Source organism: Elaeis guineensis, chromosome 13, assembly GCF_000442705.2.
Source record: "Elaeis guineensis isolate ETL-2024a chromosome 13, EG11, whole genome shotgun sequence".
NCBI classification, from domain to species: Eukaryota; Viridiplantae; Streptophyta; class Magnoliopsida; order Arecales; family Arecaceae; genus Elaeis; species Elaeis guineensis.
The window spans coordinates 75,071,389-75,094,800 of NC_026005.2; the positions used below are offsets into that span (position 1 = coordinate 75,071,389).

At 38.1% G+C, this 23,412-nt stretch overlaps 3 protein-coding genes across 4 annotated transcripts; 2 read left to right on the forward strand and 1 right to left on the reverse strand.

The window, feature by feature from the left end:
- The first annotated feature begins 335 nt into the window (after positions 1 to 335).
- Positions 336 to 4,119, forward strand: LOC105055925 (uncharacterized). Its single transcript, XM_010937957.4, is given in 11 exon segments — positions 336 to 518; positions 615 to 686; positions 812 to 886; positions 1,020 to 1,103; positions 2,840 to 2,909; positions 3,001 to 3,057; positions 3,060 to 3,091; positions 3,432 to 3,473; positions 3,626 to 3,689; positions 3,692 to 3,705; positions 3,809 to 4,119. Coding segments are annotated over 11 exon segments (717 nt in total). The 5' UTR covers positions 336 to 386; the 3' UTR covers positions 3,884 to 4,119.
- Positions 4,120 to 11,032: 6,913 nt separating this feature from the next.
- Positions 11,033 to 15,934, reverse strand: LOC140853234 (uncharacterized). Of its 2 annotated transcripts, none has more exons than XM_073247458.1 (9): positions 15,733 to 15,934; positions 15,419 to 15,490; positions 15,274 to 15,348; positions 13,823 to 13,906; positions 12,502 to 12,571; positions 12,269 to 12,408; positions 11,924 to 11,965; positions 11,412 to 11,492; positions 11,033 to 11,301 (listed from the first exon to the last, which is right to left on the reverse strand). In XM_073247458.1, exons 1-9 carry the CDS (start codon positions 15,763 to 15,765, stop codon positions 11,218 to 11,220), a joined length of 681 nt encoding a protein of 226 aa, XP_073103559.1. In that variant the 5' UTR covers positions 15,766 to 15,934; the 3' UTR covers positions 11,033 to 11,217. The 2 variants fall into 2 exon arrangements, with proteins under 2 accessions (XP_073103559.1, XP_073103560.1); XM_073247459.1 differs by having other exon boundaries at positions 12,317 to 12,408; positions 15,733 to 15,932.
- Positions 15,935 to 18,632: 2,698 nt separating this feature from the next.
- LOC140853182 (uncharacterized) lies at positions 18,633 to 21,173 on the forward strand. The gene is made up of 6 exons (XM_073247265.1): positions 18,633 to 18,637; positions 19,479 to 19,629; positions 19,713 to 19,818; positions 19,902 to 20,044; positions 20,125 to 20,211; positions 20,452 to 21,173. Exons 1-6 carry the CDS (start codon positions 18,633 to 18,635, stop codon positions 20,578 to 20,580), a joined length of 621 nt encoding a protein of 206 aa, XP_073103366.1. The 3' UTR covers positions 20,581 to 21,173.
- Positions 21,174 to 23,412: the final 2,239 nt, after the last annotated feature.

Here is a 23,412-nt window from a genome sequence, read left to right on the forward strand (position 1 = left end):
ATGTTGAGGGGATTTATACAAAAAGGGGAAAGCTTCCTGTTGCTTGAGATGAAAGCTAAAATAAAATATTTTCTTGGAGGGAAAGGTGGAGCCAAAGTCCCGTGGAGTTGCGGTGCGGAGTAATGGATAGATAAGAATCGCGTGAAGCCGCACCTCTTCGTATCCCTTCTTCTGCGGCGCCGCCTCCGTTTTGAGGCTCGATGGATTTGCCGCTTCTCCTATACCGTGGGCTGTGTTGGACACGTGTCGCTCACGGGAGGAGACACAGATTTATGGCGGGTCCCGCATCGTGCGGCGCAAGGAGGTGGCACGTCGGATGGGTTGTCCAATTCTGGAGTCCCCTTTTCGTGTCCCGTCATGAGGCAGTATGCTTGTATTATCTTTTCATGTGCTGTCCCGCGGAGCAGTGTAACAGGCCGGCTTCTGGTTGGTTGTTGGAAGTTCTCCTCCATTATTGGGGCCGAGTTCCAGAGAGAGACAGAGAGAAGAAGATGGCTTCGAGGGCTTCTCTTTTTAAGGTCCTCTCTTGTATTTTTTAGAAATTTGTTATTATTATTATTATTATTCTAGTCTTTATCTATTTTTTTATTTTAAATTATTTTAAATACTGGCAGGTAATTTTGGGGTCGTCATCGGCGTCTCGCCGACAAATACTGGCCGAGATGGGATACAAATTTACGATCATGGTTTGTCGTTATTCCTACCCACCTCGTCTATTTCTCCACGCTCTTACCCCTCATTTTTCTCTCTCGGTTTTACGATAATAAAATAACGGAAGGTAGATAAAATGGCGTGGTTTTACGGCTTTTAGACTGCGGATATTGACGAGAAGGAGATTCGAATGGAGAAGCCGGAGGAGCTGGTGATGGCCCTGGCTGAAGCTAAGGTACGTCACCCAATTTACTGCACTTGGAGTCAAGGTGTTCGACGATATAACTACTTAACCTTTACCACATCTGGTTTTTAATTGTATGACACTTGACAAACAACACTGGAAATGGATGCTTTGATCATCTCAGGCGGATGCCATTGTAACAAAGCTTCGGAGCAATGGCTTTAAAGAAGATCATACGCAACCGACCCTTTTGATAACTGCTGATCAAGTGAGATTTCCTGTCCCTTATATCATTATTGCGAGGCAATGTAGCATTGCAAGTAATAAGTTTGCTATTGCTTTAGAATAAGCATGAGGGAGGATTTATAAGTTGTTTTCAACAGAAGTGATAATGCTAACAAACCAATTGCTGTTAGAGATTAGAGAACTTTATGACGGTGAAATATTAAACACCTTACGGTTTCTGAGTGATTTTAGTGAAATTTGTTGTGGAGATGTAGGAAGCTTCAAAGAATGGGCACGACAGAATACGAGATAGATTTTGCTTTATTCTCTTTACACTTGTTATGAATGAGCTTACTACTGATTCTTGGGAAAGGCTCTATGGTACATGTTAGAGAAGATGGTGTACCAACAATAGTTAAGTTGAAGACATGGATAAACGTTGAATTGAATAATGAAACAAATATTGAAGATAGGGTCTAAAAATGATCGATTGATAGAGACAATGTTTATGATTTGTATTTGCATCAAAGGATCTAGGAGAGTTAAATGGACATAAAGTTAATGATCTTATTTTGTGGTTGCCATGTTCAACCTCTTCAAGGTCCTGAAGGAGAGCATTAAAATAATGGAAAAGACTGGCTTGACAGCCCCATGAAAGCAGGTTTTTTGACAAAGTTAGCATTCAATTTTAAGTACAAGACCCTTCTTCTGAATTAAATCATATCTAGTGAAATACTTAAAGCCAGTGTACTCCTTTTATTTCCTAACACCTCCTGATTAGGAACTGTCGCTTTGTGCAAAACATATTGCCATTAAATGTTCCTATTAAATGTTGTTAGCTCAAGAAATACACGTAATTCTGTAAGTAAATTCTTACCAATGAATGGCAATTATATCTGTTTAAAGGATCTTAAGCACAAAGAAATGCAGTGCGGCCTTATTGTTTATAACATCAATACGAATTATGCTATTCATCATTTTTGCAGTGTTGCTGTTTTACCATAAACTTGTGGAGGTATCTGGATGTCAAAGTTTTCTCACTTAACAATGATTGGGAGATCTTAAGGTGTCAATATAACTTTTCACATTTTATCTCCCATCATCAACTCCTGACCTCTCCTCTCACTCTGCTACATCACTATCCTCTGCCATTATATCATTATGTGATCATAATCCTCGAAGGGATGGCAGCTGCTTATTGCGGTGCCTTTAATTCTTTTTGATTTCATTTGAAAATCTCATGTTCGCATCAATATGAAGGGTGTGTGTGTGCGTGTGTAGTCTAATAGATGAAAAAGAAAAAAAGATTAGGGTCTGTTGGGATGATTGGGCCCAAAATCCTATAGAAACATGGGTTTGGACCAATACAACCACTTAAATGATGCTGGGCTAGGTTGTCTTTATAAATATCCAGACAACCACTGCAGTGGACCAGCCCGAATCCTATTGGGAGAGAAAAAAGACCTCAGTAGGTCTTTTTTTTTCCTTCCTAGGGGATTCCAGCCAGCCCAGTGCAGTGGTTCTGTAGGTATTTATAAAACAGGGGGTCTCATTTACGCAGTTGTATTGCTCCAAACCCAGGCCATGATTCCTATAGGATTTTGGACTCAGTCATCCAAACAGACCCTTAGTATTTTCAGCTTTGTTTACATTCCAAGGAACTGTTTATATTACCTCAAACTGCATACATCAGACCTACCTTTTCTTTTCTAATGGAATATTATGCTTTATATAAAGCACATTCTAGATCGGTGCTGATTTTATTTTTATACCTTGAAGGTTGTGGTCCATGGAGGGATGATTAGAGAGAAGCCATCTGGTGCAGAACAAGCACGTGAATTTCTTAAAGGTTTGTTGGAGAGGGTTTTTCTTTCTTTTTCACTAAGAAGCTTATTCTGGTGCAGCCTTCATTTTGCTGTTGCATGGGATGTTATTTTCAGGGTATTCTGGGGGTCATGCATCCACGGTGGGATCTGTACTTGTCACAAACCTCAAGACAGGGCAAGAAAAGGAGGATGGGATAAAGCTGAAGTACTGTTTTTATTTCACTTGTAGCATCTCAACTTTAATATTCACATTCAGCAAGAATCGATAGTTTGGTGGACTTGAGTGTTGAAAAAACTTAAGCTTAAAAAAAAAAAGGATAAATGAACATGTTTCTCGGAATGTTATCACGATGAATTGTAACTTTTCATCTTTCTTAATGAATCCATTGAAGGGACCTGGTTGTATACTAATATAAAATATCAGCAATTTATGCAATGCAACCGGAATCCAGAGTTTTGTTTGTAATATGGATTTGTTTCTGTCAACGTTCACTTTTGTCTGACGAATTTACGGCAGTATATGAATGCTTCTGTGTGGCTTGCAGGTTTATTTTCACAAAATACCAGAAGAGGTCATAGAGAACCTGGTAATTGCATCTTGTATGCCATATAATTCTCAATATATATCGGTCTTATACTATAAATTGATGATCTCAATATTTTTCTCATAGGGATAAGGTTGATTTTTAGCTATTTTGGTATCGATGTAATTTAATGAGCTTGTTGGTATACATTACAGATTAAGGAGGGGGATGTGCTATATGTCGCTGGTGGCCTGATGGTAGAACATCCATTAACTTCACCTTTGTGGAGGCAATAGTGAGTTTTTTGCATCCTCATTATATTTCATGTTAAAAAACCTGCCTGTATTGCATCAGATTTTGCATGTTGCAGGTAATGGGTTGATTGATTTATGTTGCAGGTAGGGACAATTGACAGCATAATGGGACTTCCAAAGGCTCTTACAGAAAAACTTATTCAGGAGGCCCTTGAGTAGGCAAAGTTGCCTATAAATCTTCCAGCTAATGACTTAAGATTTTGGTGGCCTTATGTCACTGTAGATGCAATGTTAGTTCAAGTATACAGGGGCATTGAGAGACCTGCAGGAAAATGATTGTCAAGATTTTGTTGTCACTAGCCACTGGAACACTCATCATTTTATATTGGTCTATGTTGCAAGTTCACTATCTAACCCCTTATTTGATGATGAAGATTTTCATAGTGTTGGCAGTATGATACTCCGACATTAATCATGCTCTCTTTTTTTCTTTTTTTTTTTTTTTTGAGAAAATTCAAAACACATGTGGCCATTATAAGCTTTGGAGGTATCAAGATCATGCTATATCGAAACAGGATTTGCTTGATCAATCCACTGTTTTTATTTGATCAAAGCCACTGATATGGCCATGTCATGGCAGCAACGGTTTATGAATTGCAAGGCTGAACCCTGTAATTGGGATGCTGTTGAAGATGATAATCACAGTTGTTTGGAGTTCCTGTCATTCTAGTAGTCCTAATGGAATGCTGTTCATAGTTTGCTCTCTAAAAGCTTAATGCAGATAAATAAGCAAATGCTGCCCTCCATGGCCTGTTGGTTTTTGATATTATGTTCTGCCGCAAATCTGGCTATAGGAGGGGTTTGATGCTGGGTGGTATGAGGTGACATAAGCTTCAAATAACAAAAAGATTGTCTTCATATTTTTTAGGTTGGTTCCTTCCTTGTTAAGTGGGCAGGTGTCGGGTTTTGGTGGTACAAGTGCTGATCGGTCAGGACCGGTTTTTGTTCTTGTTGCGATAAAGAAGGGGGAGGTTTTTGTATCTATGTATGGGGATGTAGGCCCAACTTTTTCCTTTCAGTTGTCTGTGCAAACTGTGGAAGTTTTGTTTTCAAGCAAATGCTCCTTTGATTACCAAAAAAACAAAAAACAAAAAACAATAATCCATGCCTATGCCTGATGTTATATGGAAATGATTGTCTGTTAATAGTAGTGCTCGGTGCTCAGTCCGGTCCGTAAAGTCTGCGTTGCGATCTGAATGAAATTTTTTGAGAGGTCTGTGGTGGTAGCGGAGGGCATGGGTCTATTTTTATGTCCGAAATCCACCACTGATCTCATTGGGAGGTGCGGGAGGCAACATCCTCTGTGGTACGGATCAGTATAAATATTGTACTTTCTGCCAATCTTAGCAGTATTGTGTGAGAGGTTTTGAAAATCAAATTGTGGCTAGAGTTTGGAGAGTTCTGAGTGATTGTATCTCTCTTTTCATCATAGTGAAATTTTTCTCTCATGTCTTGTCTATGAATGAAGGTTTTTCAGCCGAACCACGTAAATCATGTGTCCGTTTTTCTTCTCTTCTCTATTCTGTGTGATTGTTCGAATCTGTGTGTGCCCTATTTTTGTGCTTACTGTAACAAATTGGTATCAGAGCGTTGTATGCGTGCAGTTTAGGGTTCACAGATGGCATCATCTTCAACGAAGTATGAGGTGGAGAAGTTTAACGGAGCATCGAGTTTCAGTCTGTGAAAGATTAAAATAAAATCTTCCTTGATTCAGCAAAGTTTATGGAAGACAGTTGAGAATAACTTTTCAGAGGGTATGAAGGAGGCGGACAAGACCGATCTGAAGGAGAGAGCCTTGAGTGCGATTTTCATAAGTGTCACTGATAATGTTCTACCAGAGATTGCTAGTGAAAAATCGGCATCTGAAGCGTGGAAGAAATTGGAGAAGCTGTATTCCGTCAAATCGCTGACAAATCATCTCTATCTGAAGAAAAGACGGTACAATCTCAAAATGAATGAAGGTACGCCCATTAAAGAATATTTGGATGAATTTAATTCAATCATTATGGATCTGAAGAATATAGATATTGATATTGATAGTGAGGATCAGGCTTTGATTGTGTTATGTTCATTGCCACCCTCATATGAGACTTTTGTTAATAGTCTGTTGTATGGAAAAGAAAGTATTTCACTAGATGATATTAGTAATTCACTAAAATCGAAGGAGTTGAAAAAGAATTTTTCAGATAATAGAGATAGATCTGAGGGAGAGAGTTTGTTGAGCAGGGAAAAACACAGTCAAGCGAGGGTTCTTCAAGCAAAAAGAAATCTAAGGCTAGATCAAAATCTAGAATGAAAAAGGCTAACTGTTTTGAGTGCGGGGAGCGGGGACACTACAGGAGAGATTGTCCCAAGTTGAAAAATAAAAGGGGGAAGCAATCAGAGAGTTCTGCAAATGCTGTTGACAGGTTTAATAATTCTGATGATAGTGATAGTGCTAGAGAAATTTTATCTGTGAGTTCAGATCATGGACAGAGTTCTTGGGTCCTTGATAGTGGTGCTACTTATCACATGTGTCCACACAGAAATTGGTTTGTCACTTACAAACAGATGAGTGGTAAAGTATTTCTGGGGAATGATCACGCATTACCTGTGGAGGGTGTAGGTAACATCAGATTAAAGATGTTTGATGGGATTGTCAGAACTATGGAGTGTTGGCATATTCTAGGACTGAAGAAGAACCTAATTTCTCTTAGGACACTAGACTCTCATGGATACAAATACCATGCAGAGAATGGAATTCTCAAAGTGTGCAAGGGCTCTATGGTACTCATGAAAGGTAGTTTGGTTTCAGGATTGTATGTTCTTCAGGGAAGTATAGTTTCAGGGGAAGTTGCAGTAGCATCTAGGAGCAGTAATCAGAATTAGACTCAGCTGTGGCATTTGCGTCTTGGTCATATGAGTGAGAGAGGGTTATCTGTATTGAGCAAGCGAGATTTGTTGGACAGACAGAAAACAAAATCTATGGATTTTTGTGAACACTGTGTTTGGCAAATAGTCCACGGTGAAGTTCAACAAAAAGGCAGTGCATAGGACCAGAAGTATAGTGGATTACATCCATTCAGATCTATGGAGTCCTAACAGAATTCCTTCCAAGAACAGTGCCAGATATTTCATGACTTTGATTGATGATTACTCTCGGATGGTTTGAGTGTATTTTCTGAAAACAAAAGATGAGGCATTTCTAACTTTTGTTAAGTGGAAGACGATGATCGAGAAGCAGACAAAAAAGAAGGTCAAACGTCTTAGAACTGATAATGGATTGGAATTTTGTAATCGTGAGTTCGATACTCTCTGCAGTGATGAAGGTACAGTGAGACACCGCACTTGTACTGGGACACCACAACAGAATGGTATTGCAGAACGCATGAACAGAACACTTTGTGACAAAGCACAAAGCATGCTCTCACATTCAGGTTTGGAAAAGGATTTCTGGGCTGAAGTAATTAATACAGCCTGTTTCTTGGTAAATCGATCTCCATTTACAGCTATTGAGTGTAAAACTCCTTTTGAGATCTGGTCCGGGTCACCTACTGATTACTCTCAGTTGAGAGTGTTTGGTTGTCCTGCTTATGCTCATGTGAGGGATGTTAAGCTTGAGCCGAGGGCAAAGAAATGCATATTTCTAGGATATGCATCTGGAGTGAAAGGCTATAGGTTATGGTGCAATGATACAAAGTCTTCAGGGTTAATAATCAGCAGGGATGTGACATTTAATGAGTCTGCTTTATTGGATGGTCAGAGGGAGAAGTCAATATCAGAATCAGATCACGGTGTCAGAGAACAGGTGAAGCTTGAGGTTGATACTTCAGCAGTTCAGTCCAGTGATCCAGATGATGAGGTGCAGGATCCTGATCAAGAAGAGGATGCACCTGAATAACAGCAACAAGAGCCATATAGCATTGCAACTGGTAGGGAGAGAAGACAGATCAGACCTCCACAGAGATATGCATATACAGATCTAGTTGCGTATGCCTTATCAGTTGCTGAGATAGTTGATGTGCATGAATCAAGCAATTATAGGGAAGCTATTTCTTGTTCAGATGCAGATCAATGGGTCGGTGCTATGGGTGAAGAAATTGAATCGCTTCACAAGAATCAAACTTGGGAGCTTGTGACATTGCCTAAGGGACAGAAAGTGGTAGGCTGCAAGTGGGTTTTCAAGAAAAAGGAAGGCACTCCAGGGATAGAAGCACCTCGTTACAAGGCATGGTTGGTAGCTAAAGGCTTTACTCAGAGGGAGGGGATTGACTTCAATGAAGTGTTCTCTCCAGTTGTGAAGCACAGTTCCATCAGAGTCCTTCTTGCTATGGTTGCTCTTCATGATCTAGAGCTCGAGCAATTAGATGTGAAGACAACATTTTTGCATGGTGAGTTGGAGGAACAAATTTATATGAGTCAGCCTGAAGGATTTGTCATTCTAGGTATGGAAAATCATGTTTGCTTGCTTAAGAAATCTTTATATGGTTTGAAACAGTCGTCTAGGCAGTGGTACAAAAGATTTGATACATTCATGGTTTGTAATGGCTTTATCCGTAGCTCATATAATAGTTGTGTGTATCACAGAAAGCTTTCAGATGATTCTTTTATCTGTTTGCTGTTGTATGTGGATGACATGCTTATTGTTGCTAAAAGCATGTCACAAGTTAATATACTGAAAAAGCAGTTGAGTGATGAGTTTGAGATGAAGGATTTGGGTGCTGCAAAGAAGATTTTGGGAATGGAGATTACCCGGGACAGAAGTGTTGGAAAGCTTTTCTTGTCTCAGCAGACTTATGTTGAGAAAGTGCTTCAGCATTTCAACATAAATAATTCTAAGCCTATAACTATTCCGTTTGCTGCCCATTTCAAGTTATCTGCAGATATATCACCTAAAACAAATGAGGAGATGGAGCACATGTCCAGTGTTCCTTATTCTAGTGCTGTGGGTAGCATCATATATGCTATGATTTGTACTCGACCTGACATTTCACATGCAATCAATGTTGTGAGTAGATACATGGCGTGTTCTGGGAGAGAGCACTGGCAAGCAGTGAAATGGATTCTAAGATATTTAAAGGGTACTACAGATGTTGGTCTGATATTCGATAGGGCCAAGATGAGTGATTCAGTTGTTGGCTATGTGGATTCAGATTTTGCAGGGGACTTAGACAAGAGGAGATCTCTGATAGATTATTTGTTTACTCTTTCTGATAGTATTATCAGTTGAAAGGCAACATTGCAAACTACAGTTGCTTTGTCTACCACAGAAGCTGAATATATGGCTCTAGCAGAAGCAGTAAAAGAAGCTATATGGTTACAGGGTTTGGTGAGTGATCTTGGATTGATGCAAAACAAACCAACAGTATTTTGTGACAGTCAGAATGCCATTCATCTTACAAAGAACCAGATGTACCATGAGCGAACGAAACACATTGATGTTAGATATCACTTCATTCGGGACATTATATCACAAGGTACTATAATTGTGCAGAAAGTCTCTACACATGATAATCCGACAGATATGATGACCAAGACAGTCCCAGTTAGCAAGTTTAGGCATTGCCTAGACTTGGTTGGTGTTTGTAGTGCTCAGTAGTGCCCTTGCGAGGGCATTTGACAAGATAGAGTGTTGAGATGATTTTGTTGATGATAGTGAAAATTTAAGTCAAGGAGAAAAATTGTTAATGTGGCTTGAATTTTGGATATTTTTTATGGGCTCGAATTATGATCCGATTCGAAAAGCCCACATTACGATCTGAATGAAATTTTTTGAGAGGTCTGTGGTGGTAGTGGAGGGCATGGGCCTATCCTATGCCCGAAGCCCACCACTGACTTTATTGGGGGGTGTGGAGGGCAACATCTCCCGCGATACGGATCAGTATAAATATTGTACTTTCTGCCAATCTCGACAGTTTTGTGTGAGAAGTTTGGGAAATCAAATTGCGGCCAGGATTTGGAGAGTTCTAAGTGATTGTATCTTTCTTTTTATCATAGTGAAATTTTTCTCTCGTGTCTTGCTCATAGACGTAAATTTTTCAGCTGAACCACATAAATTCTGTGTCTATTTTTTTCTTTTATAAATTTATATATTTTATTTTTATGTTTTTAATAAGAAAACTGTCTTAGACCCATGAGTCTGTCCTAAACTTCACAGCACAGACCACTTGCTTGATATACTGCACCAAAAAAAAAGGGTGGCGCGCATTCAACCACCCACCTGGTACGGGAGAATCGTGAATGTTCCCGTTGTTTCATGAATGTTGCTACTGTTTACACGTCTTGATGTTGGTAAAATCTGCAACGTAAGCAACATACTGATTGGTGCAACATAAAGGAATCTAGCAAAGGAATTCCAAGCATTTCATGAGGAATAATCTCTCTCATGCACTCACTTAGAAACCCCTTCTTTTCAACCATGATTCTCTTTACCCAAAAAGAAAAACATGATTCTATTCTATGCTTTAGATCAAAAAGTGGATGCGCACAAATTTCTGCCATTTTTAAGCTGCCGCGTCTCAAGGGGGACAATGCTTACGACACCAAAAGACATCTTTGAATAAAAGACAGAGAGGAATGGCAACTGCAGCTGGTCGAGATATCCAATCTGATCCATTCTTGGGATGGATATAGGTTATAGAAAAAAATAAAAAACTTAAAGTAGACACGAATTAGGTGCGGATGATGATATACCTCTTCATTTTTTATCCGATATAATTTTAATTTTAATTTATTTTTTAAAATTATAATTATTTAAAAATATTTGCATGATGAATATCTCATTCCGATTCAATCCATTCTTTTTATCCGATCTAATCCAACCTGCATCATCTATTTTACCCAACCTGACCTTATCCGAAATAGGTATGGATATGTACATGGATTTTAAATTGTAGGGCAGATACAAATATTGACCAAGCTGCATTTCCTTGCCCTTCTTTTTTGTAACTAGTGGTTTTGATTCAGGCAACACTTTCTCCTTCCACAATTTCGTCTAAGTTAAAAAGGCCAGATATCCAATTCATAAATTTTCCCATGAGTCTAATGCATGCATGTCTATACATGCATATAGACTGCTTATGTGTCTATGATTCCTCATTCGAGGAAGAAATGAGTTTTCCGCAAGAAGATGAAATCCCTCAAATGCATAAGAGAGAGAGAGAGCATATTGATATTAATCAGGAACTTTTGTCACGATTTATACCAAGTTTAGTAAATCCATATAAATGAAATAAAGATAAAACCAAACATTCTTCTTTAGTAGACAAAACCATATGTTTTTCAACGATCTATGTCTCTTCTAATTCCATTGCTGAACTTTCGCATAAATAAGCTTAAAATAGTGAGAAGAGTATTTATAACTGATGAGGTAATATGGTACTTACACCAACAATATGCTAAAAACGTGAAAGAATTACTGTGAACATGAAGAAGTTTTCATGATGCAAAGAATCGGGTCACAGGGGCTGCTGTCATGCAAATAAATTGTACCATATAAAAGACTTAACAGTAGACTATAACTCAGCCAAAAGAGCCTCCCGAATGAGCTTTTCCGTAAGAGCCTTGGGGAGCCCCATCACACTATCGGTGGCACCTACCTGCACGAGCAAACGAGCACTTCTTTCATGATTGAGAATATTTTCTTCATATATTAATGAGAAATTTTGTCAAACAAAAAAGGAATAATCGGGATCATAGTACTACTAACCACTGCTTCAACAAATGGCAGAGTCAATGGATGTTCTAGCAGTAAGCCACCCGCGACTCTGAATACAACCCCCTCATCAATCTGAGAAAATTTAACCAAAAAAACTGGTTTATGCACCAAAAAAACCCAAGCTACAGCTGATGCAGCAAGAGCAAACTCTTGAAGATCAAAAAAAAAAAAGGATTGATGACTCAAAATGAAACTCCAATGCATTTTTTTTTTTTTTTCTGATTTGCCATCTTTAGGTATTCCCCCCAATTTTCCTTGAAAAATAAATCTCCCCAGCATGAGGGAACTTATCAGTCTAAGACTGAACATTAAAATAGCAGCACATCAGGATCAGATAGTCACATCTATGTGTGACCTAGATTCATACTACTACTATTCTATATAAAATAATGCAGGCATCAGACATGGACTATCTGCAGAACTACTTGATAAGTGTTATGTGGCTTTCGAAAGGAAAAGTGTATTCTGAACAAATGGCTTATATAACCAAGAGAAGAAAATACCAGGTTCTCAATGATCTCATCTGGAATATCGTGGAAATATACCTGCAAGGAGATGCCAGAGAGGTATCAGATCAGTCATTCTTAAATGTAGCAACATTTCTACCACTGTTAGGAAAGAAAGTACTGATAGAAGTGCAATATATACTACTATATGAATGCATGGAAATCCAGGAATTAAAAATTTTGAATCATGTATCAGTATTTCTTTCCCCTTAATATGATTAATTATAGTAATCGCTTATTTTCTCACCAGAACATAAAAATTTTACAGTTATTTACAAGGCTTCATATATTTGAGCTAAAAGGCCAAAAAAAGTAAGTGCAATTAAAATTTATTTTGCATACTGAGGTGCAAGATAAACTGCCAATTAAATCATTTTGCACCACAAATACCTCAGCTTTATCCAAGCCTCCATATCTCCTCCCTGTCTTAAGATTGGTAACAACTACTGATCCTACAGTTGATACATGATCCCCAGAATAGCCTGCAAACAGTTAAGGTATAAATATGACATACAAAAGCTGAATCCATAAGCAATTGAACCATCAAATGACAATGTACAAATCCTTAAGTGAACCTTTCAGGAACTGACGAGCTTCTTCCTTGCTGGTTGGCTTTTCTCTGATTATCCCTTCATGGACCACAACCTCCAAATTAATTACAACTTAGTAATTGGTTATGATCAAATAAATTCAATTTTACAATAAATACTTCAAGAGAGTTATCAATATACTTCCCATTTCAAATGGCATTACTTGTGAATGAACAACAACAACAATAGATACGCAAAACTATGTCATGCAAGGATTAGCCTTGTATAATCCCTGTGCATAAACCAAAATGCAGATGCATATAAACCTGAGTCCCTCTTCAAAATATGCTACTAAACTCTTCAAGGTGAAAACTCTTCAAGGTGAAAGCCTTAGGATACCATGCATTACTGCCTACAGATTATAAAGATGTACAAAAGCCTGTTACAGACCACACTTCATAGAGGACCTACCAGACCAAACCATTGCAATAACTCATAACCTGCTAACAGAAAGTTTGATGGTTAGTAGAAGAAGAAACCAGCCTTCACAATTTAGGACCCAAGGCTTTGATGATACTCTTGGTAACAGAGCACTGAGCTTAACCTGGTGTAAGTGTTCCAGTAATTTGTTGCTCTAGCTACTTTTTGATGTCATTAACATAGCTGTGGACTTCATTGTTTCACAATAAATTCTAAACAGAAACATGTACGATAATAAAGCCAACATTCATTACATATTAGGGAAAAAAATATCATGAAAATAGAATATGGAGTACTCTAATATTAGTTTATAAACAACAAAAGATATAGAAGTGTAATAACCATGTTAAGGATTTGAAACTTATGAATATAACCATTTCTAGCAGAAATTATAAAAGCCATGGGTCCTTATTATACTCAAATTTTGCAATAGTTTCCTTCTTCTAAAACGAAATTCTGGTAGGTTCAGATCTTGGCACACTATCCAAGAAGACAAAATATACAACTAAAATCAAATAGTTCCCCTACTGATTAAGTACCTCTTAACTTTTTAGTTGGAAGTTGAGAGTGTTTCCTAAAATGTCCAGCATTTTTTCAGTAGGAAATACACCATTCTATCATTTGTATCTAAGCTATCTCCACAGAAACATGTGTTGCTCCTTGTGAGCATGCTCTTATATTTTTGTAAAAACAAAAAGAAAAAAGTGCTTTGCTATTCAATCACAATTTACAGTTGAAAGATGAGTAGAATTATTGAGTACCGGTCAGCACATAAATTTATTAGTATGCAGAGATTACAAAGCAAATGGCACAACAAAGAGTGAGAAACTGAAGATTCATGCTATTGACTCAAAAGGGTAGGCACAATGAAGGAATTGAGACATACTATATCAGAAGTTATTAAGAGTGTCGGTACAGCATCCTGTTCTCTGTAATCTGTAATTTGGATCCTGGATATGATAGCATCAGCCTGAAAAGAAATTTCACATCAGCAAAAGCAAGATGTAAAGTCAAGGTGAATGCCATGCTAAAACCAATGAGAACCATTTGCATTAATTGTGTTGAAAAATTGAAGCAAATATAGAAGCATTGTCTGCTAGCTTTCATCAACCGACTATTTTTCCTTTTTTTCCCCAAAAAAGAGACCAGTGAAAAAAGTCTATCCATGATATAGTAACTGAATCTTAAGAAAAAAGTAGCACTTTGCCAGACCTGTCTTAGAGCAAATATCATCAGATTATCTTCTGCTTCATTCAAATGGATAAGAATCGAAAATGTACAAAGGGATTTAGAGACTACAGGCCTTTCATAAATCATAATTTGACCGGCACCCATAATCATGGCCTTATGCTTAGAATCCTAAGGTCAAGCATATAAGTCATGGTCATTTAATGACCCTTGATCATGAACCAGAAACTTTAATACTTTATAATTGACTGATGTCCTTTTCCTAAAACAAGAGTCAACCATGAAGAAATTCTATGGTGAAACAACAAGGTGAACATGAAAAAACTTCTGAACTCTTAACATCGCTAACTTTGCCCTCAATTTATGTCCATCTCAATTTAATATATCTTGTTTTTGCCTTTTCCTTCGTTTAGATTTTTCTCTTTTTTTTTTTTTTTTGTGTGTGTTGTTGGGGAGGGGGGGAGTGTGCAGCATACTCCTCTCAAATCTCTCATTGAACTGCCAAGAGACTACCAGCACAAGTTTTTTCCCAGGTCAATTGCAGTAGAAGCTGCAAACACAGTTCAAAGCAGCATGATATGGAAGCATAATTTTCCAACAGTTATTTCAAAAAAATGCTCACTATTATACCATCAGATACATTTTTATTCAGACATGATATAGATGGAGTTTCTTTTCCCTTTTTCATCAGCATTGTATTAAGATCAATGAGAGTATGCATTTATTTTCGATTTTCTAGACCTCCTTAATTCTTATATCTATGAAATTCTTATACAAGCTAACAAATGAACCAAAAAATTTTAAACTACATGAATCATTACAACCTAATCTATGGTAAAAAAAAATATTTAATAATTCGCATACACATCAAAAGGCTACTAGTTAAGATATTATCCATGGCTACTCACGACTTATTACTACTTGCAAGAAACATAACTAAACGCAAGTATCAACCACTTATTGTACTTTCTTTGAATATAAAACTTTGATATATCCATGGCCCTAGACTTCGATGAGAGATTGAGTTTAACCTGCACAATATAACCATTATCATCAAGCCTAGTGCCACAATGATGTTATTTCTCTGTATCCTTTTATTTTCTTGATGGAATCATGCATTCAAGTCTCTTGATGAAAAAAATGACCTACCTTTGCCTCGGCAAGAACCATCACTAATTCTTCCGGCTTCTCCCTCCGAATACTCTTCTCATCAATGTCTGCAGTCTGAACCACAAACCAACTTAGCTTTAAAAATCCAACACTTAGAACTACAAAATGTTCTCCAGAAACAAACCATGACTTCGAAATCATATCCCATCTCAGCTAAAATATGACGGCGAGCCACCGACGACGAACCCAAGATTATCTGCAGCAGCAATCACATTAAATTAATCTTCCGAAACTAAATGATGAAACATCTTCGCGGAGTCCACGAAAAATTTAAAAATAATGATACAGCTAAGAGAATCCAATATTATTGATATTCTTATCTATATGTCTCAAGAAAATTTTTTAAACGAGAAAAAAATCAGTCGAAATAATCTTACGAGACCAGAGATAAACCGCGATAATCTGGTCAAAGAAATTGTTAAATTTCTGAAAACAAACCTTGAAGGAGGGAAGAGGAGGGTTCGATGCCATCTCTTTACTCGTTTCTCCTTTCTTTCCCTTTGCTTTTGTTTTTTTTTTTTTTTTTTTTGCGGAGAATAAAGAAAGGGAAGAGAAGAAGAAGCGAGGGATCGAGCTCTCGAGAGCCCGAGAGGAGATGGTTGCTGTGAAAGCAATTAGTGGTCGGCGAGAAGCTTAACGGCGCATCCTGGTGCGCTTCTATTTAGTTCATGGACTCCGTTAAGATTCGTGAGTCCTCGAGATCAGATCCGATCATTGGTTTGCAAAGTGTGAGCATGTTAAGAACTCGGCAAATCGTTACCGCCTTATATCGTGTATAGACGGCACGTGCGTTCTTCCCCCAGAAAACCCGTAACCCTAACTTCCGTCTCCCACCGCTTCGTTTCCTCCGCCCTTCACCCCCAAGGACCGACCGCCATACGACCACCCTCCGATCGTGGATCGCAGCTCCACTCGTGGTAAGCTTGCCCTCTCTCAGACTTCGGATATATGTTTTTTAGTTTCCATTATTTTTAATTTTTGATCTTTTTTTGATTTAAAAAATTGATTATGTTTGTTCATGGAATGAAAGCATTTCGAGAAGATTGTTACGATATAGTTTATACCGCAGTGATTGTTTGCCTTGCAAATTTTTTTGGACACCGAATCACATACACTCATGCCTAGAATGTCACTACATTGATCGGATTAGAGAATTGAAATATTATTTTTAGAACTCTAAGGGAAAAATTAATTAATTTTCTAAGGGTAGATGTGGTGTCAGTGATAAGAATGTTACTTAGAAGATCATTGTTATGTTTCTCATCCAAAACTTTCATGGTTCTTTATTATGATTTTGGCTCATAATCATTTTGGGGCCATATATTAACTGATGATTTTTTTTTAAGGAAAACTGATGGTTTAATTGCATATTAGAAATTCCAATTTGATATTAATGCTATGATTCTTGATGGTAACATATCGAACTCATAAGATCATTAGCCTATTACATTGAAGTAGAGAAGATCCTAAGAGTAGAGCTAATATGTGGGCGTCCACACGACAGTCCTAATAAGATTGATCCAAACCGGATGATCGAGAGTTTGACATCAATGATCCGAGTCATTGGACATGATTTATCTTTTCTAAGCTACATACTATCAAAAAATTATGTGATTTAGAGATTCCTGGTCTGTGCATCCAATGGTCCAAAAAAACATATATTGTTTGTGTTATTTAAATAGTTCTTTTTTGATCACTGGATGCATAGACTAGAGATCTCCAAAAATATATGAATTTTAATAGTCAGTACTTTAGAGATGATATATCACTTCCAGATTATTGTTGTCTCATCCTAAGTCATCCAGTCAAGATCAATCTTATTTGAGTTGTTGTGTCACTGTCCTCATATTAGCACCACTCAGACCCCATATAGGGTCAAGAACATGAAATGAAGGCAAGGAATAAAAGCTGAAAGTAGCAGGGGGGGAATAATAGAATTGGGAGCTAATAGCTGATAGGGAAGGGCTCAATAACAGATCCAGCAGAGGCCACAATATGGATTGGACGCCTCCATCACCTCGATAACCTTTGAATGCTCCTTGTCTTTTAAGGACTGAAATCTATGAAGAAGGATCCACATTCCTCTCTAGACTTTGTTTCTACTGTACTTAACAGCCTTGAACTCTTGCCCATTTCTTTCAAGACATACACTTCAAAGCAAAGTTGCAGCAGCCATGTCCAACTCCTCTCACATTGCTGCTCACATTTCATTCCCTTCAATGTGACCAGCGCTTCTAAATTCAATCCCCTTAGGTTTAAACTCCACGCTCTGAGGAGATCTTTCTGCAACGAAAGAGTGAAGCAACTCTAGGAAAAGATATAATCTGCTGTCTCATCTTATATATTACAGGATTTGGTATCGGACCAAAAAATGAGATTTTTTTGCTCAAGTTTATCCTTCATAACAACTTGATTTCTGGATAGTGCCAAACAAAGATCTTGACCTCCCAAGCAGAAAATAAGGTATTTTCGATATGATGACATCATTTTTTTTTTGTTATATTCCTTCACTTTAGTTATTGGTTTTAAACAATATCAATTTTCACTTAAACTAGTCCATGTATCATGCTTGTGAAATTCGTTTGTTTTGCTTGGTTCACTTTTATTTTTAACATCAGCAAACATGTTGTGAATATATTGAACTAGAAAAATGGTGGTTAATAGTTGCTCTTCTCTCAAGGGCATGAAGCCGGTCAGCTATTCATGTTGTTTAATTTTTTTTGTCTTTTTTGAGAGTTGATTTTAAAAGTCGTTGGTGATGGTAGCAATCAAAATAGGTAATAAATCTGGTTTCTTTATCTGTCAAAGGTTAGTGTCAAAATCCTTGATGAAAAGTCTGCAGATCATGTAGCAAATTGGTGTTATTTTACACATGCCTGTAGCTTCAGATGGACATTTTATTAATTTGTATTTCTATGACAGGCCAAGCTTCCAGAAATTGTAGATGGAAGCCAAATTCTTTTGGTTTCTAAAGATTGTGGGAGTTGGGTTTAGAGCAAGAACTGAAGCAGAAGGTCGCCAACTGTTCTTAAAATTGGGCTACAGTCATGAGGTTGAATTTGCTGTTCCTCCTGCTGTTCGTGTTTTCTGCTTTAAACCCAACATTATTTGTTGTACGGGGATAGACAAACAAAGGGTACACCAGTTTGGGCTAGAATAAACTATTTATTCTAAAGAGATGAGTAAATGGACATATATGAGTGATGGATAAATATTTTTGATAAATATGAGTGATGGACATATTATATGAGTGATGGATAAATAGATATAAGAATAAAGTATTTATCAATACCTATGTAGATGGCTAGAATAAACAAAGAGCCTTCAGTCATCTATCAATGCGGTACCTATAAATTTTTGAAATAGTTTATTCTACATAGGACTACTCATCTATCGAGGTCGATAGATCTTATCTTGGTGCACATCCTATTTTTACAATGAGTCTATTGCAGCCAACATACACCTCAAGGCTCCGTATGGCTAGAAGATCGAGTTATGATATAGTCAAATTTCAGCAATCTCACTGTGAATAACCGAGATACTACAGATCAAAGAATTAGACACATTATCGCAGCATCGAGTTAGACACTGATGAGAAGGTGGACATCCTAGTGACTCCTCATTTTTGATCATGTTAAGTATCCTTGTTCCTAACAAGCACTTACACTCTCGCTCCGATGTCTCCACACCGTAGATTCAAGATCCATCTACTCTAAGGAAGTGATCATGCACCAATCTCTTCGGATTAAGCACCATCTCCGTGATGATCTTATAATCGGAAGCAGTTTATGAATTAATTGTTAACGACACATGTCTCAAATTCTCAATTTTTGAGAATATGCGTCATTATACCTATTAATTCAATGGACAATTCATAAATACTTAATAAACACAGATATGAATGGAAAGAAACTCAATTTTATTAATTTATAAATCAATATTACAAAATATGTCCTTAAAAAATTTTACATATGTTGGCCACTCTCGCTTCTAGAGTATACATTTAATACATCGCACGCAGTGCATAAAAAATTGCTCTTCACGATAGTTGGCACCTTCTACCGTTCTCTGTCCTTTCATTTAGACTTTTAAAACATCACTGTACCACAACATTCTATGCATGGTCCATGATCATGTCAAGTCACTAAAATTCTATCAAATTATTTCTTTTATATTTACTTGAGTGCATGTGATGCTAATTTAGACATTGATCCTTGGCACAACTTTTTTTTTGTGGAGAAGGTGCTCAAGCGGATTGTTTCTTATGCCCGAAGCAGTGCAGACCTTTTGACCAATCTGATCCTTCAGGGTCATAATGGCCCTTACACATGGGAGGTGACACCTGATTTCCATACTTCGACTGATTTCAGTGGATTACAATAATCATTTCATCTTATTACTTCCGTATTTGGTCATAGTGTCTGTTCCGGACTCCTTTGAATAACTATGATGCCGAGGTTCTTCTCCATCGAGATAAACTTTCTTATCCTCGAAGCCTTCTTTTCCCAGCTGAAATTAATAATGGTTGGTTTATTGACTTGCTCAATCCCTAGTGTGGTCTTATTGCTCTTCTTTCTAAAGCAAGATACTTGGTGACAACCTTGCAGGAAAGCATGTAATTTGGGGAAGAGCAAGCAAGGGTTTCCATCCCTACATGTCACTTGGGGGTGCACTGAAAAGCTTGGAAGATGCAAGGAAGAAGCTGATGGCCAACTTTGATCCAGTTAGATATCTTTTGGAGGACCTGAAGGTAAACATGTCACTGTTTAGCTACCAAAGTTCAATCCATTTGATGGGAAAAGAAATTTATATTGTTTAATCAATTAACAGAGGGAGTTTCCGGACACCTTCAATGTGTGGTGTGATTCTCTTGGAGGTGATGCAATTGGTCTGACATGGGAGAAGAGGGATTCAAAGGTAACTGGATCATTTAATGGAGAATTTACATCATCGCTGGTAGAACTAACCAAAAAAATGCTGTGCTCCCTTTCATGTTATTTGGAATCGGTTGAATATCTAATTCCTCCTTATGGCATCAAGTGCTATTCTTAACAATAGACCATTTTCTTGTTCAATTATCTCATCCTCCTTGTGCGGTTATTGCATGGGGCTATTGGAAGGTAGATCAAATTTTGTCAGATTTTTTGCTTCTTGCAGAAACGTGGTCGAGATGAAGGTGATGAGATTAGGAGAGACCGAACAGATATTCTAAGAGAAGTCGGAGAAGTGGGTAAGGGGTTTGTGAAGAGTGTATATCTTCTCAAGGCTCCAAGGTTCCATAGCTAATCCTATATTCTTCCCATCATAGCCCATACATGCTTTTGTTAGTTCCTGGCATCGAGATAGCTAGACATATGCTTCAAATCATCAGTGAGAATCAGTTTGGTATCTCAGAGCTCGAAGATGTCAAGGTTTAATCATGCAATCGTTCCCAATGATGGGATCGCAATTTTGTTCATCAGGTGGCAATGATCATTGTTGGGTGTGATCATAGCGAAGTTAAAATTGCTGGTTCATGCTTTGTTTGACACCGGGGGAGAGCGAGGTTTTGGGTGATCTTAGAGATTGGTGCATAGAAAGCACCAACAAAGCAGAAATGTGTATATTTTATGTATTAATTAAATCGGGGGCTGTCATTTATAATATTTGTTCTCTAATGTGGTGGTATGCGTATCACATCGGTAGGATTAATGGCAGAAATCGTTTTTCCCCACAAGCAATAGGTGAGTTATGAGATCATAGTTGTCCTTGCCTAGAGCTGGTTAGCAAATAGGTTACCAAATACTCGGACTTTAGATGCCTGTGTAGAAAAGTTCTTGCTGGCTTTTTACATCTAAACCCTAAAAACTGATTCAGTGGGTTATTTTGTGATTTTATGAGTTAATTTCTATGGGGTGCTCTTTTATTATTTTTAATAAATTGATGCAAAAAGTCCTAACCGTCCATTACATCAGGGTTCTTATGATGATGTTATTTTTTTTTTCTTCTGAAAAGTATTCTAATTTGGTTGAACTAAATCAGACAGATCCAAAGTTGGTTTAACTCAGATTTTATTTATTTATTTATTTTCTTCAGCAGCCCCCACTTGTGATCTTACGATATTTCGATCAAAATTTTATTCCTCACTATGTCGCCTCTTTGCCAGTATCGGTCTCTCTATCGGTCTTTCTATCGCTGCTGGTTTTTCATCAGTTTGCGGATGGTGGGGGAGGTGGGGAGGAGGTGGAGGAGCTGGATGAAGAAGAGGTCGATGGTGGTGACAAGGGAAAGAAAAGGGAGGAAGTGATGCCGATGGCAGGGTGAGTTCGGTGGACGAGGAGGTGGTAGGGTGGCGGGGTGAGTGCGGTCTAGGAGGAGGTGGAGGAGGAGACGGGCAAAGAGGGGAGGTCGGTGGTGGTAGCGATAGAAAGGAAAGGAAAGAAGTGGTAGTGATGGCGGGGTGAGTTGGGTGGAGGAGCTGACGATGGTGGCAGGATGAGTTCGATGAAGAAGGTGGAGGAGGTGGGGAAGGAGGAGACAAGCGAGGAGGAGAGGTCGGTGGTGGCGGTGACTAAACGGAAAGGGAGGAAGTGGTGATGGTGGGGTGAGTCCGATGGAGTTGATGATGGTGGCAGGGTGAGTTCGATAGAGAAGGAGATAGAGGAGTTAGAGGTGGAGGGGGGAAGAGGAGATGGGCGAGGAGGGGAGGTCGGTAGTGGTAGTGATGAAAAGGAAGGGGAGAAAGTGGTGGCGGTGGTGGGGTGAGTGACGTGAGTCTGATGGAGGAGGAGGTGGCAACATGGCGAGGTGAGTCCCATAGAGAGAGAAGAGCTGGAGGAGGTGAAGAAGAAGGAGGTGGTGACAGTGGTGGGGTGAGTTCGATGGAGTGGGAGAAGATGGCACTATTGAAGGGTTGGGGGGGTGGGTGGGGACTGGGGGGATGAATTGGGCTTGAAAAGAGAGAAAGATATTCAGAAAAAAAGCTCTAAACTTAAAAAAAAAAAAAAACCACACTAAGCTATCCGTGCCACCATAAAATAGCCTTGGAGTTTTATAAAGTTACCCGCATCAGCTACACCCATGACTGGCAATAGGAGATTGCCGGTGGATGGATCTTGACAATCCATGTTGAATCAAATAGGCAATATTTTTTTTGAGGATTAAAAGATGATTCTATATTTTGCAGTACTGTAGCAAATGTCTTATTTCTATATTTTTCTCCGTTATAAACTTCAATAAGTATAAGCTAAAAAGTGCTGGGAACCATAAATGAGCTAGGAGACTGATTGGCGCCAGCTTCCAGTGATTGATGCATTAGAGATGGATGGAATGCTCAAACTTCCATCCTCTTTTTCCCGTTGGCGTTCTATTTGGCACATGAATGTGCTAGTCATAGGTTGTGTGGACGAGGATCTTTAACTTGAGAATACTAGATTTAAGGACGTAAAACAGAATTGAAATGAAAATCAGAATAATCATATCTCTCAACATGTTTGGTTAATGATTGAAATTGGAATGAAATTTAAATATTAAAAAAGAATAGAGATTAGATTTTAGAGGGTTGGAACATATTCTTATTTTTTTTTGGAATCGGAATTTCTCAATTAAACAATTGGTACGAAAGTCATTCATTCTCAATTCCATGATAGAGTTCCCCAAACCAAACATGCCCTAAACTTAATATATCAGCATAGCAAATTAAGTGGTTAACATCTATACACGTATGTGAAAATACATGGTAATGGTCATCAAATCGTTCCTTGATTAGATAGTGGTCAATATTTTCTCACAGCAATGGTGGTCAATGCAACTTTGTCAGGACTCATTTGCAAGATTCGGTGATTTTGTTGTTGGAGTGAGCTTTTGTTACTTGCGTCCATCATGGGTACTGGAGTTGTTCACCTGATCAATACCATTGTCCCTACTATTGAAAAAGAATCCATGGTGTGCTAGATGATGTCTGCAGGATAGTTTTTTGAGAGGCTATAATTTTGGAGAGTGATGATTCCCCTTTGCTCACCAAGAAAAGGTGGTTATGATTCAACAAAGATGCCATTGTACACAAATTTCTGGATATAAACTAAGAAAAGAAACATGAAAAAAGAAACATGAAAGAAGCACATCATTAAGACCAAGCTA